Source organism: Erinaceus europaeus, chromosome 1, assembly GCF_950295315.1.
Source record: "Erinaceus europaeus chromosome 1, mEriEur2.1, whole genome shotgun sequence".
Classification (NCBI taxonomy): domain Eukaryota; kingdom Metazoa; phylum Chordata; class Mammalia; order Eulipotyphla; family Erinaceidae; genus Erinaceus; species Erinaceus europaeus.
Genome location: NC_080162.1, coordinates 87,829,883 through 87,844,144, shown reverse-complemented (window position 1 = coordinate 87,844,144; position 14,262 = coordinate 87,829,883). Strand labels below are relative to the sequence as shown.

At 46.3% G+C, this 14,262-nt stretch overlaps 1 protein-coding gene across 7 annotated transcripts in view; it reads right to left on the bottom strand.

Moving 5' to 3' along the window:
• Positions 1 to 13,023, bottom strand: part of SGK2 (serum/glucocorticoid regulated kinase 2) — a 43,289-nt gene extending 30,266 nt beyond the window's left edge. For 3 of the 7 annotated variants that reach the window (XM_060190432.1, XM_060190421.1, XM_060190442.1), the window contains exons 1-3: positions 12,771 to 13,021; positions 1,201 to 1,275; positions 617 to 666 (exon numbers count right to left, since the gene is read on the bottom strand). In XM_060190432.1, coding sequence (XP_060046415.1) covers positions 617 to 666; positions 1,201 to 1,251 — 101 coding nt within the window. In that variant the 5' untranslated portion in view covers positions 1,252 to 1,275; positions 12,771 to 13,021. Of the gene's footprint in view, positions 1 to 616; positions 667 to 1,200; positions 1,276 to 3,690; positions 3,891 to 12,770 lie in introns of all 7 variants that reach the window. The other 4 variants (XM_060190408.1, XM_060190410.1, XM_060190438.1 and 1 more) reach the window with 4 other exon arrangements.
• Positions 13,024 to 14,262: the final 1,239 nt, after the last annotated feature.

Below are 14,262 nucleotides of genomic sequence, written 5' to 3'. Positions count from 1 at the left end.
CTGTAAGGGGATGCTTCACAAGCAGTGAAGCAGGTCTACAGGTCTCTCTCTCTCTCTCTCTCCCTCTCTCTCTCTCTCTCTGTCTCCCACTTCCTTCTCACTTTCTCTCAGTCCTATCAAATAAAATGAGAAAATGTCCATTAGGAGCAGTGGATTCATAGTGCAGGGCCCAGAGCCCCAGCAATAACCTTGGAAGCAATGAAACAAAGAAAAGAAAAGAATATAGGGAACTTTTCAGGAGCCAAGGTTTCTCACTGGCGGAATGAATAGCATTTTTCTCTCAACCAAGGGAGAGGGCTTGGTGGAAAGAGAGAAATCCATAGATGGCTTGATAGAGGACAAGGGATCTGAGCAAGACCTGAAGGCTGAATGGGACTCTGGTAACAACACACAAGTATCTAGGAGTCATTAAAGACAGAGGGCTCAAGCTGGGCCAAGCTGGGAAAACCTGGGGAGATAAAACCCAGTGTGTGGGGGGGTGGGGGTAATGGGGTGGGGAGTAGGTCCTAGGATCAGATGGCAGGGAGTGCTGACACCAATCTAGAAAACTTGGATTTCTAGTCCCCTAAAATGAAGGGATCCAGGGAGGAAGGTTGCTTGAGAGACCAGAACTCACTTTGGATTGGCTGAAGGTCCTAGGTTGATGTTTCCATTGGCCCTTGGGGGCTAGAAACAATTAAAGAAAGTAATCTTTAAGACCAGAAAGTTCTACTCCTTGAGCTCATGTTCCCCCAACCCAGCCCCAGACCCCTTCTCCAACATCTCTGCCATCTTCCCCCTCCTTCCCTTTCTTCCCTACTGCCTTTCCTCCTTCTTCTCTACCCTCCCTCCTTTCTTCCTTCCTTTCCCAGTTCCCTTCTTTCTCTCCCTCTCATCCCTCCATCCACCACTTAACTTGCTTTGTTCAACAGCCTGGGCAGGCTACTGGTTGTTGTACCAATTTTGAGGGTGAAGAAACCCAGAGAGGCACTGTGTGGGTTCCACTGAGGTCAGAACTCTGTTGTCATCAGGAAGTCTTGTGACACCCCCTCCCTCGCCACACACACACACACACACACACACACACACACTCAACAAGTTTCAATAGACTCTACAGATGACTCTGACCTGGGGCAGCCCACCAAGCAGACTGGTGCTTCTTTCCAAACATTTCACAAGCTGTGGAAGTGTGTGGTCATGGGAGAGCCAAAACCCACTCACCTGAGGACTGAGGGTCCCTGTGCTGGGGGTCCCCGCAGGGCTTGAGTCCATTTTGGACCAGTGACCAGGCAGACTCTGGGGACATAGGAGGAACAGGCATGAAAGAACTGGCTGGTGAGTTACCTTCACCTAGTGGCCTAGGGCTTTAGGCCTGGTTACCTACTTACCCCACACACACCACCCCACTCTCCCCTCCACCCTACCCTTGTGCAACCTGAGCATGCCCTACCCCTGGCCACACAATGGAATACTACTCAGCTATTAAGATGATGAAGTCAGGGGCCAGGTGGTAGCGCACTGAGTGCACAAGGACCCAGATTCAAGCCCTGAGTCCCCACCTCTAAGGGGAGTTTTTCAAGAGATGAAGCAGTGTTGCAGGTGTCTTTCTGTCTCTCTCCCTCTCTATATCCCCCTTCCCTCTCAATTTCTTTCTTTCTTTCCTTTTTTTTTTTTCTTGCCTCCAGGGTTATCACTGGGGTTATCACTGCACTATGAAGCCACTGCTCCTGGAGGCTATTTTTTCCCTTTTGTTAGCCTTGTTGTTTATCATTATTATTGTTATTGCTGTCACTGTTGTTGGATAGGACAGAGAGAAATGGAGAGAGGAGGGGAAGACAGAAAGGGGAAGAGAAAGATAGACACCTGCAGACCTGCTTCACCGCCTGTGAAGTGACTCCCCTGCAGGTGGGGAGCCGGGGGCTCGAATCAGGATCCTTAACGCCTTGCGTTTCATGCCATGTGCGATTAACTCACTGCGCTACTACCCGGCCCCCTCTCAGTTTCTTTATGTTTCTATCCAATAAATGAATGAATAAACAAGTAAAAATTAAAAATGGTGAAGTCACCTTCACCTCATCTTGGATAGAGCTTGAAAGAATCATGCTTAATGAGATAAATCAGAAAGAGGATGAATATGAGATGATCTCACTCATAGGCAGAATTTAAACAAGATCAGAAAGGGAGAACAAAGTAAAACTTGTACTGATTTGGTGTACTGCACCAAGACAAAGGATGCTGGGGAAGGAAGACAGGGAAAGTGGGAGGTCTAGGAGGTTAGGTGCAGTGAGTAAAGCATTGGACTCTCAAGCATGAGGTCCAGAGTTCAATCCTTGGCAGCACATGTGCCAGAGTGATGTCTGGTTCTTTCTCTCTCTCCTCTTATCTTTCTCATTAATTAATAAATAATTTTTTTCAAAAATAGTAAGTGGTGAGGGAAGGAGGAGCTTTCAGGTCCTGGTAAATGAGAGTGTTTTGTAGACATCTATTATGGTGAGATGGGAAATTGTACCCATGCACCAACAACTGTAATGTAAGCCATTAACCTGCCAATTTAAAGAAAAAAAAAAAGATAGTTCCTGGACTGCAAAAATCACTCATTTGAATAGTTTTTCCATATATGCAACTTAGGGTTGAGCCTGCCCCCCACCCCATTGAGGGGAGCTTCAGTGCCATGGTATCTTTTACTTTCTCTCTGTTTCTCTATGGCTTTCTGCTTCTCTATGTCTATCTAAAAAGGTAAAAGAATAATCTTTTAAAAAAAAGAGAAAGAAAGGAAGAAAGGAAGAAATAGCTCTGAATCTAGCCTCTCTAACCAAACATCTCAAGATGAAAGGAGACAGGGTGGTCAGCAGTTAACCCCCTAACCCTGACCCCCTATTCACTCACTCACTCATTCACTCAGTCCTTCCAAGGATTGGGGAAAATCCAGGACAAGAAGATTCCAGTGAGTCGGGACAGTTCCACAGGTCCTGGGTGACCAGCGAAGCTGGAAGGACTCTTGCAGAATGCAGCCTCTAAGCCCTCCCCCCCCCCTTTACAGGTAGAGATCCTGAGGCCTAGAAAGAGGTTACCTAGTGTCACAGAGCTGGATGTCTACTCCCTCCCATACAGACCATGTTACAACCTTGAACTTCAGAGTCCCCGTCTCTGTGCTGTCACCTCTCTGCCACTGGACATCTACTGAATGTTGCTGGGGTCCATGGGCTGGAGCTACAACAGAGGGAGTCAAGCCTGAATCTCTGAGCTTGGACCTGCTGGTCTGTGAAGCCAGAAGCACAGTGTCTGCCTCTCCAGGCCCAGCTCAGGGTGCTCCATAGCCCCATTTGTACTTGGAAGGTCAAGGCCAAGTGTTAAGGTTTCACCTGAGAGCCCAGATGTTTGTGGCGGCTGGTGGGGTGCTGTGTACCCCAAATCCCCAAGTGTGCTGTGGAGCCTAGGCTGTAGTCTGGCTTCTCTGGGTTGAGACTGCTTATCTTTGGGAGGTGGTAAGGACAGCTGGAGACATCATCCCATACCTCTCCTGGGAACTGAGGTGACCAGAGGGGCAGGGAGGGAATCCCTTTGAGTCCTATGGACACCCCCCCCCCAAGAGAAAGCAGCCTGGCTTCAGCCAATACCCCATGCGTAGTCTGTGCTGGCCAGGTCCCACTCACTCCTGGGAAGCCCACCTTGGGATCCCATTCTAGACCCTGGGCATCCTAGCCCACGTACCTGAACACCCTAATGAGCAGCTGCCGAGAGATCCCGTGGTTGGCACCGGAGGACAGGCGGTGGGCAAGAGAGCCCGTCTCTGTTCTCCCAACAAGGGCAGCAGTGTCTGTGCCTGGCACCGTCTCACTGCAGAACCCAGCCTGGAACTCCCAGCAGGCAGTAGTGAGGGACTGCTGATGTCACATGGGACCCAGCATTGCCTACGATGGGACTGGAGACTTCTGTTCCCTCAGAGACATCACCCCCCGTCCCCCCCCCCCCCCCCGTCCCCAGGGGAGGCTGGTAGAGAAGCTTGTCAGATGTTTGCAGGAAATCCCTGGAGTATGGCACTTGCTAAGATGGGAGTGTGTGTGTGTGTGTGTGTGTGTGTGTGTGTGTGTGTGTGTGTGTGTGTGTGTGTGTACAAGTGTGTCCCTGGACTTGGGGGCAGAGGGATCTGTGTCAGCATGTGAGGCGACAGAAAGGTGACTTCATGGACTCAACTTGTGAAACCCTGCCAGCATCATCATGTTAATATGATTTTGTCAGTATCTGTACATTTGTGAATGTTCTCTCCCTCTCTCTCTTTCTCTCTCTCTGATATGCAAGTGCTCTGGTGACTGCATCATATATGAATTTCCCAATGTGTATTTCTGTATGTTAATGTGCTTATGTGTATGTATGAGTCTGCCCATGGGTATCTGTGTGTGTGTGTGCACGAAAATGAGTGTATATGTATGCATGAGTGTGATAGTGTAACATGGGTGTATATGCTGTATCTGTTTGTTTGATAGCCACTAGGGTTCTCACTGGGGATGAGTGCCTGCACTATGCATCCATGGTTGCTGGCAGCCATTTTTTTTTCTTTTCTTTTTTTTTTTTAAATTTGCTAGGACAGAGAGAAAATGAGACGGGGAAATAGAGAGGGAGACAGAAAGATAGATACCTACAGACCTGATTCACTGCTTGTGAAGTGTCCCCTACAGGTGGTGAGTGGGGGCTTGAACCCTGGTCCTTGCACATGGTAATGTGTGCTCAACTGGGTGTACCACCACCTGGCCCCATTGTATCTTTATTTTTAATTTTATTTATTAAATATTTATTTATTTTTCCTTTTTGTTGCCCTTGTTGTTTAACATTGTTGTGGTTATTGATGTTGTTGTTGTTGTTGGATAGGACAGAGAGAAATGGAGAGAGAAGGGGAAGACAGGGAGGGGGAGAGAAAGACACCTGCAGACCTGCTTCACTGCTTGTGAAGCGACTCCCCTGCAGGTGGGGAGACAGGGGCTTGAACTGGGATCCTTACACCGGTCCTTACGCTTTGTGCCACCTGCGCTTAACCTGCTGCGCCACTGTCCGACTCCCCCCCCCACACACACACTGTATTTTTAAAGATCTACTTCTGTGTTCTCTATTAATGAGAGAGAGAGAGAGAAAGAATGAAAACTAAGAGCATCACTCTGTCACATGCAATGCCAGGGATCAAACTTAGGACCTCATGCCTGAGAATCCAACATTGTATCAATTATGTCACTTGCCTCCTGCATGATGTGTGTTGTAGTCATACTGGTGTACATCAATAAATGTGTGTGTATGGTGTAGGGGCCTGTCTGTAAAAAGGGACTAGCCCAGGCCCAATGTAGACCATCTAGGACTGAAACTCAGGTTTCAAAGACTTTAACTACTGCAACCGAGAGCACTTTGCCTCCCAGAAAATTGCAGGTGTTTCCCAGCACAGGTGTCTGGCTCAGTCCAGCTGGCCTTGGCCTTTGACTGCTTAGTCCTTGGCTCTGCTGCCTTACCTTGCTGGCACCTCCTAGATACTGGCCTGCTGTCTCCTGGGCAGACATGTTTGGCCCACAGTTGTGCAACTGTGTAAGACGCAGGAGACAGGGAGGGTTCCAGCCAGCACCCTGGTTGTTGAAGGCCTTGCTGCCTGTTGTCATGATCAGTTACTCACAAGGTCTGGAGCACATGAGGGGTGTCTGTGTGGTTATCACATGCCACTCCCAGACCTCTGTAAATCACCACAGAGAGTGAAGGGATTCACAAGGCTGAGGTTGAGGGTGGGGGGTGGTCAGGAAGGCCACTGGGCCCAGTGGTTCAGGGGATCTTTATTTATAATATTTATTTATTATTTTATTCAGGAATTCTTTGTGGGCTCGGAAGTAAAGGAGTCTAGTGTTGTCAGGCCAGGGAAACATATCAGAACCTCACATCTTTCAACAACAGACATGTTGAACCGATACACAGATGGTCAGGATGTCATATTGACAAAACACAAATCCAGAACAAGGTCATTTTTCAATAACAAAATCCGGATGGGGCCTTCATTCTGCCTCATTATGTAGAGGAGGAAAATCAGAGTGACAATCCTAAGAACTCAAAATGTCTCTGTGCGGCGCACTGGAGAACACCTGTTGACTGCGCCGGTTCCTGCTCTTGACCTCACACCCCTTTCACATACCCTCCCATTTCTCAGCTCTCCTCAGCAGCTCAGAGTCCTGAAAGAGTGCCATTGTAACGTGTATATGAAGGCCACTGTGTGTTATATTTATAGTGCGGTATATCAATAAGTGTTGTATGTGCATGTGCACGTGTGTATGTGTGTGTGTGAGAGAGAGATAGAGACAGAGAGAAAGAAAAGAGACAAGAGCACTGACCCACTGATGTTTTATTGATTTTTTAAAAATTCTTTTTATTTATTTATTTTTATTGTTGTAGTTGTTATTGATGTCATCGCTGTTGGATAGGACAGAGAAAAATGGAGAGAGGAGGGGAAGACAGAGAGGAGGGGAGAAGAATAGACACCAGAAAAATAGAAGCAGACCTGCTTCACCGTCTGTGAAGCGACTCCCCTGCAGGTGAGGAGCCAGGGCCTCGAACCGGGATCCTTATGCTGATCCTTGTGCTTTGCGCCACCTGTGCTTAACCTGCTGCACTACCGCCTGACTCCCTAAAAATTTACTTTTATTATCTTAATTTATCGGATAGAGACAGCCAGAAATCAAGAGGGAAGGGGAAGATAGAGAGGGAGAGAGACAGAGAGACACTTGCAGCCCTGTTTCATCACTTGCAAAGCTTTCCCCCTGCAGGTGGGAACCAGGCGCTCCATCCTGAGTCCTTGTGCATTGTAACTGTGCTCAATCAAGTGCGTCACCACCTGGCCCCGTTTCATTGATTTTATCTTTCTTGTTATGTAATGCCTAGACTCAAACTCAGGGACTCATGTGGGGGAGAGGGGTAGTCACTCTTATTGCTGAGCCAACACTCCCATCCCTCTGGTCTCCTTATTTTGATCTTGATGCACTCAAATCTCCCTGCCCTCCACCCCTCTCCCGCCAAAAGCCAAAGTAACTCTTTGAAAATGTAAATCATACCATGTGCCTTTACTCCTCCACAGTTCTGGTAACTTTCCAGTCACACCCAGATTAAAATACAAAGTCCTTCCTATAGTCCACAAGATGCCATCTACACTGGCTTCTGTCTCCAGTTCTACCTTGGTCTCCACTGTTGTCTCTTTTACAAACTTCAGCCTCTCTGACTTTCTTGCTATCCTTCATGTAAACAGGCCACTCCTTGCACTAACTTTACCCTCTGTCTGGAATCTTCTCCCCTCACATGTATGCATGGCTGCCTTCCACTGATAGCACAGCTGGTCTCTGCTCAAATATGACCTCTCCTAGAGACAGGTACTATTATTATTTTCAAAATTATGAGTGACTGGTTGTCCTAGTTTCCTGGGACTTAAGGGTTTCCTGGAATATGGAATGTTTGGTGCTAAAACCAGTACAGGAGGCTGGGAGATAGCTCACCAGGTAGAGCACACACCTTACGGTGCCAGAGGCCCTGGCACTATGGATAGCACTGGGGAAGTTCCTTGGCATCAAGGAATCTCCATGGACGGTGAAGCAGCACTATGGTGTCTCTCTTCTCTTTGTTTCCCCTTCCTTCCTCTATACAAATAACACCAGTACAGTGCTGGGTAAACCAGGGTGGTTGTCACCCTACAGTACCAGTCCCGCCTACTCCCTGTCCTCTCTTCTGCTCTGTATTTTACTGTGTGATACATATCACTTACTAACATCCTTATTACACAATTCTTTATTTTCTGTTTCAAGTAGAACTTCCGGCTCCATGAGGGCAAAGGCTTCCCCTGTTCATTGTTATATGTCTAGCACTTACAACAGTATATTCAGGGAGGGCCCAGAATATAGTCAGTATTCAATTCCTATTTGACTAAGGAATCAAGGAATGAATTGATAAGATCAATGCTAGCACACATATAAATTGGAAGATTACCTAATTAAAATATATATGTCTAGATAAGCCTAGGTCAATCAAAACAGGAACATATATATGATACAATGTCAAACAAAAAAGGGGCAGATGTACCAGGTATATCATCACTGTAAAGAAATAATAACATTTACATACATCGCCACAAAGAAGTGTATGGCTAAAAAAAAAAAAAGACTGGGGGGCCGGGTGGTAGTGCACCTGGTTGAGTGTATATGTTACAATGCACAAGGACCCAGGTTTTAGGCCCGGTCCCCACCTACGGGGGAAAGTTTCATGGGTAGTAAAGCAGAGCTGCTGGTGTCTCTCTGTCTCTCTCCCTCTCTATCACCCCCTTCCCTCTCAATTTCTGGATGTGTCAATCTAATAAATAAATAAAGATAATTTTTAAAAAACCTGGAAGACCATGACCCAAATCTTTGGGTGATTTTTAGAAGACTTTACTCACCTGATTTTTTTTTTTTTTTTTTTTTTTTTTTTTTTTTTTGCTTCCAGCGTTATTGCTAGGGCTCGGTGCCTGCACTATGAATCCTCTGCTCCTGGCAGCCATTTTTTTTCCCCATTTTTGTTAACCTTGTTTTGTTTTTTCAATATTTATTTATTCCCTTTTGTTGCCCTTGTTTTATTGTTGTAGTGATTGTTGTTGTTATTGCTGTCATTGTTGTTGGATAGGACAGAGAGAAATGGAGAGTGGAGGGGAAGACAGAGAGGGGGAGAGAAAGAGAGACACCTGCAGACCTGCTTCACCGCCTGTGAAGCGACTCCCCTGCAGGGGGTTCGAACTGGGATCCTTACGCAGGTCCTTGCACTTTGCACCAAGTGCACTTAACCCGCCATGTGGGCTTATCCCGCTGTGCTACCGCCCCACCCCCAATCTGATTTTTTTACACAAAGACAGAGAGAGAGAGAGAGAGAGAGAGAGAGAGAGAGAGAGAACATGGCAGTGAAGCCTTCAATGCAGTGGAAGACTGGCTCGAACTTGGGCAAAGCAGTGCACTATCCAAGTGAGCTATCTTGCCAACCTGTTGTTGTTATTTTATCCTTGTGCTACTGGGAAACTTTTTTTGGTTGTTGCTGCTCACCTAATACTTCAGTACTAATTGGCAGGAACACTGACAGCCCCATGCCCACCACCACACTATCCCATCTTTATGACTCCCACACCTGATCATCTTGCAACTCCTTGAGCCTCTTTTTCTCTCATGTACCAATTTTTTAAATTAATTAATTAATTATTGGATAGAGAGAGGCAGAGAAAAATTGAGAGGGAAGGGGGAGACAGAGAGAGGGAAAGAGACAGAGAGACACCTGTATTAGTGACGCTTTCCTCCTGTAGGTGGGGATGAGGGGCTTGAATCCAGGTCCTTGTGCACTGAAATGTGTGCACTTGACCACCTGGCCCCTGCACCACTGTTTTATAAGTTCTCTGACCAAAAGCTGGGCTTCAGTGCCTCCTTTTGACTTTTTTTTCTGCCTCCAGGGTTATTGCTGGGGCTTGGTGCCAGCACTACAAATCCACTGCTCCTGGCAGCCACATTTCCCATTTTATTGGATAGGACAGAGAGAAATTGAGAGGGGGAAAGAAAGATAGAGAGAGAGAAAGATAGACAGACACCTGCAGACCTGCTTCACCACTTGTAGTGGGGAGTGGGGGTTCTAACCCAGATCCTTCTGCAGGTCCTTGTGCTTCATCCCAGTGCACCACTGACTGCCCCCCCTTTTGACTCTTTGGACTGGTGCAGACCCCTGAAAATTTGCAAGGACTGATCAAGCCCCTACTAATCTTCAAAATGGTTTCTGTTCACAACTTGCTCCAAACTAGACCTGCATCCCTCTGTCCCTTCAAAACAAAAATCTGCTCACATTTGCCTGGACCTGCTGACAGGGGCTAAGGCAATACAGATGTGGGTGGGGGTGACACAGCTCCCTGTCCTTTGAACACTCCCCCTGGCCAATCGGGTCTGCTCCATCAGCTCTCCATTTGTTTGCATTTGCATCCATTTATTTCCCTTCTTCAGAAGCCCTGTGGGACCACCTCCGGATTCCCTGAACTCCCATCTTTGTGCCTGCCTCTGTCATTGCACTAGTCACTCTTCTACAGTTTATTCATTTACACACCTGCCTACCCAGGGCCTACCAGTGACAGCCCAGTGACAGCACATACCAATCTGGATCTTACTTTATCCCCACAACATCTATCCTACCACATCATGGTTGAGCAACTGTTACGATCCCTGTTTCAAGGAGAAGGAAACTGAGGCATGGAGAAGGGAAGTGACATCAAGACACATAGCTGGAAGGTGATATAACTGAGAGACAAACCCAGGCAGTCTGATGGCTATTAGGCTATTAGGATAGCCTAGCATTTCAGGATCAAGTTAAGAATTCAACATGGAGTGCTTTGGGAGGTGGTACAGTGGCCAAGGCACTGGACTCTCAAGCATGAGGTCCTGAGTTTGATCCCCGGCAGCACATGTACTAGAGTGGTCTGGTTCTTTCTCTCTCTCTCCTATCTTTCTCATAAATAAATAAAATTAAAAAAAAAGAAGAATTCAACATGGTGCAAAGTGCAAGGGCCGGCTTTAGGATCTAGGTTCAAGCCCCCAGCTCCCTACCTGCAGAAAGTCACTTCATAGGCAGTGAAGCAGATCTGCAGGTGTCTATCTTTCTCTCCCCCTCTCTGTCTTCCTCTCCTCTCTCCATTTCTCTCTGTCCTATATAACAATGACATCAACAATAATAAAAACAACAAGGGCAACAAAAAGGAAATAAATACTAAAAAAAAGGAATTCAGATAAAGGTGGTCCAGGAGGTGGCACAGTGATAAAGCATTGGACTCTAAAGCATAAGGTCCCAAGTTCAATCCCCGGCAGCACATGTGCCAGAGTGATGTCTGGTTCTGTCTCCTCCTTTCTCATAAATAAATAAAATATTTTTTAAAAAAGAATTCAGATAAAGAAGGTCACTTTAGGGGGTTGGGTGTAGTGCAGCGGGTTAAGCACATGTGGTGCCAAGCACAAAGACTGGCCTAAGGATCCCGGTTCAAGCCCCCGGTTCCCCATCTGCAGGGAAGTCACTTCACAGGCGGTGAAGCAGGTCTGCAGGTGTCTATCTTTCTCTCTCCCTTTCTGTCTTTCCCTCCTCTCTCCATTTCTCTCTGTCCTATCCAACAACTAACAACATCAACAACAGCAATCGTAACCACAACAAGACTACTCCAAGGGCAACAAAAGGGGGTGGTGAAAAAGGTCACTTTGAACACATTTTTATTTGTGTCTAAAGACTTGTGTGTTAGCCAGGGCAGTGTCCAGATCTGTTGAGCACACACACTACCATGAGCAGGGATCCTCTCCATTTCATACTTTCCATTATTTTACTCGATAGACAGAGAGAAACTTGGATGGGTGGGTAGACAGAGAGGGAGAGAGAAAGAGACACCTGAAGCATTGCTTGACTGCTTGAGAAGCCAGCCTCCATACCTTCAGCAGGTGGGGACCATAGGCTTGAACCTCTGGCAACAAGTGGTATGTTCAAGAGAGTGTCTCGTCAGCTTTCCCCCTGAAATTTTCTCTGTCCTATCAAAAACAGTAACTCTAAGATGGAATCTCACAGCCTCAAAGGCCCAGTGGCAGTAAATCCTGGGCTATCAGAAAAGTCATGATGTATTTTTCTATGTTTTTCTATGCAAAAATGTGTCATGACTTTTTGACAACCAATAAATTAATTAAAAGAAAAAACAGCCTACCAGCTTGAAAGGTGGTGCAGTGGATAAAGCACTGAACTCTCGAGCATAAGATCCAAAATATACCAGAATGTTGTTCTCTGTTTCTTTCTTGCTCCCATTAATAAAGTCTTTTATTTTCTTAAAGGAAAGAATAGGGAGTTGGGCGGTAGTGCAGTAGGTTAAGTGCATGTGGTGCAAAGCGCAAGGACTGGCATAAGGATCATGGCTCCCCACCCGCAGGGGAGTCGATTCACAAGTGGTGAAGCAGGTCTGCAGGTGTCTATCTTTCTCTCCCCCTCTGTCTTATCCAACAACGATGACAATAACAACAACAATAATAACTACAACAAGAATAAAAACAAGGACAACAAAAAGGAAATAAATATCAAAAAATCTTTTTTAAAAAGAAAGAATAAAGTTAGTAGAATAAAAGTGAGTATGTACATTGGTTAGTTAGGAGGGAAGAAAATTAAGTGGTGGAAAAGGCAGAGAGTTGAGAGGGAAGGAAAAGAGAATGCAAGAGAGGGAGGGGAAAGACATGAGGGAGAAAGAAAGGAAACTAGGGGGCGCCGGGCTGTAGCGCAGTAGGTTAAGCACACAAGGCGCAAAGTGCAAGGACCGGTGTAGGAATCCCGGTTCAAGCCCCAGGTTCCCCACCTGCAGGGGGATCATTTCACAAGTGGTGAAGCAGGTCTGCAGGTGTCTATCTTTCTCTGCCCCTATCTGTCTTCCCCTCCTCTCTCCATTTCTCTCTGTCCTATCCAACAATAACAACAATAATAACCACAACAACGATAGACAACAAGAGCAACAAAAGGAGAAAAATGGCCTCCAGAAGCAGTGGATTTGTAGTGAAGGCACCGAGCCCCAGCAATAACCCTGGAGGCTCAAAAAAAAATTACTAATAATAAAGGAAGGAAACTAGGAGATGGAGAAATCAGGAGGGAAGAAAGGAAACCAGGAGGTTAGAAAGGCGGGTACCAGGGAAGAAAAGACATTCATAGGAAGGAAATCAGCCAGGAAACTAACAAGTCAATCTGGCAGGACAGCAGGCCCTGGTCATGGTTCAGCTTCTCACCTGAAGACTTGGAGTCCCAGCTTAGGTCCTGGGGAGCAGCCTCTCACTCAGCTCTGTCTACCTGGCTCTCTATATGGTCCCTCTGAGTTGAAACACAATCCTGGTTTGCAGAAAAACCTTCCCAGGCAGGTGCAGCCTGTCACCCATTTCACTTAGACTCCTGAATCAGCTGTGTTCAGCCTTCCAGCCCTGCCAGCTAGGAGCTGGCTGCAGGGCCTGCTGGTTACTAATTAACCGCCAGACCTGAATCACCATGCTGGCAGCACCCACTCAGCCCCAGACTGGCCCTGCCCTTAGGGACCCTCTGAACTTGCAAAAGCTACTGCACAACTTTAGTTGTGTGACCTTGGGTGAGTGACTTCAGCTCCCAGAGCCTCATGTGAATTGCTGGCCACAGTGTTTGTGATGTCCTACAAAGGAGGGTGTTTGACATTCCTGTCAACACCAGCACGCTTCTTTCTTCTTTAAATAGTTTTGTAGCTTTTGGTTGTTTTTTTTTTTTCTCTAATTTAAGACTGAGTCTTTTATTTCCTTTTTAAATGCTATTTATTTGATAGGACAGAGAGAAATTGAGATGGAAAGCGAGGAATAGAGCTCTCTAAGAGAAAAAGAGACAACTGCCGCACTGCTTCACTGCTCCTGAAGCTTCCCCACTACAAGTGGAGACCGGGAACTTGAACCTGGGTCTTTGTGCATGGTAACATGTACGCTTAACCAGATGTGCTACCATCTGACCTCATTGTTTACTTTTTAAATGATATATTTTATTTATTTCATGAGATAAAGAGAGTTACATGTAAGAGAGAGAAGCCAGAGGACCATTCAGACAGAAACAAGAGCCATAGGCATGCAACTCTGTTGCTTTTCCCCCAGCCACTAACACATTTACTTATTTATTTATTTAACTTAAAGATTTATTTATTATTGGATAGAGACAGAGAGAAATTGAGGGGAGGAGGGGAGGTAGAAAGAGAAACAGAGAGATACCTGTAGCCCTGCTTCACCACTTGTGAAGCTTTCCCCCTTGAGAAGCTTCCCCCCTGCAAGTGGGGATCAGGGGCTTGAACCCAGGTCCTTTGTGCACTGTGATATGTGCACTTAACAGGTGCATCACTGCCTTGTCCCAATTTATTTATTTTAACTAGAGCACTGCTCAGCTCAGGCTTATGGTGGTACAGGGGACTGAACCTGGGACTTTTTTTTTTAATTTCTTTTTACATTCGACAGTAAATACAATAGTTTGTACATGCATAACATTTCCCAGTTTTCCATATGAAAATACAACCCCCACTAGGTCCTCTGTCATCCTTTTTGGACCTGTATTCTCCCCACCCACCCACCCCAGAGTCTTTTACTTTGGTGCGATATGCCAATTCCAGTTCAGGTTCTACTTCTGTTTTCTCTTCTGATCTTGTTTTTCAACTTCTACCTGAAAGTGAGATCATCCCATATTCATCCTTCTGTTTCTGACTTATTTCACTTAACATAAAAT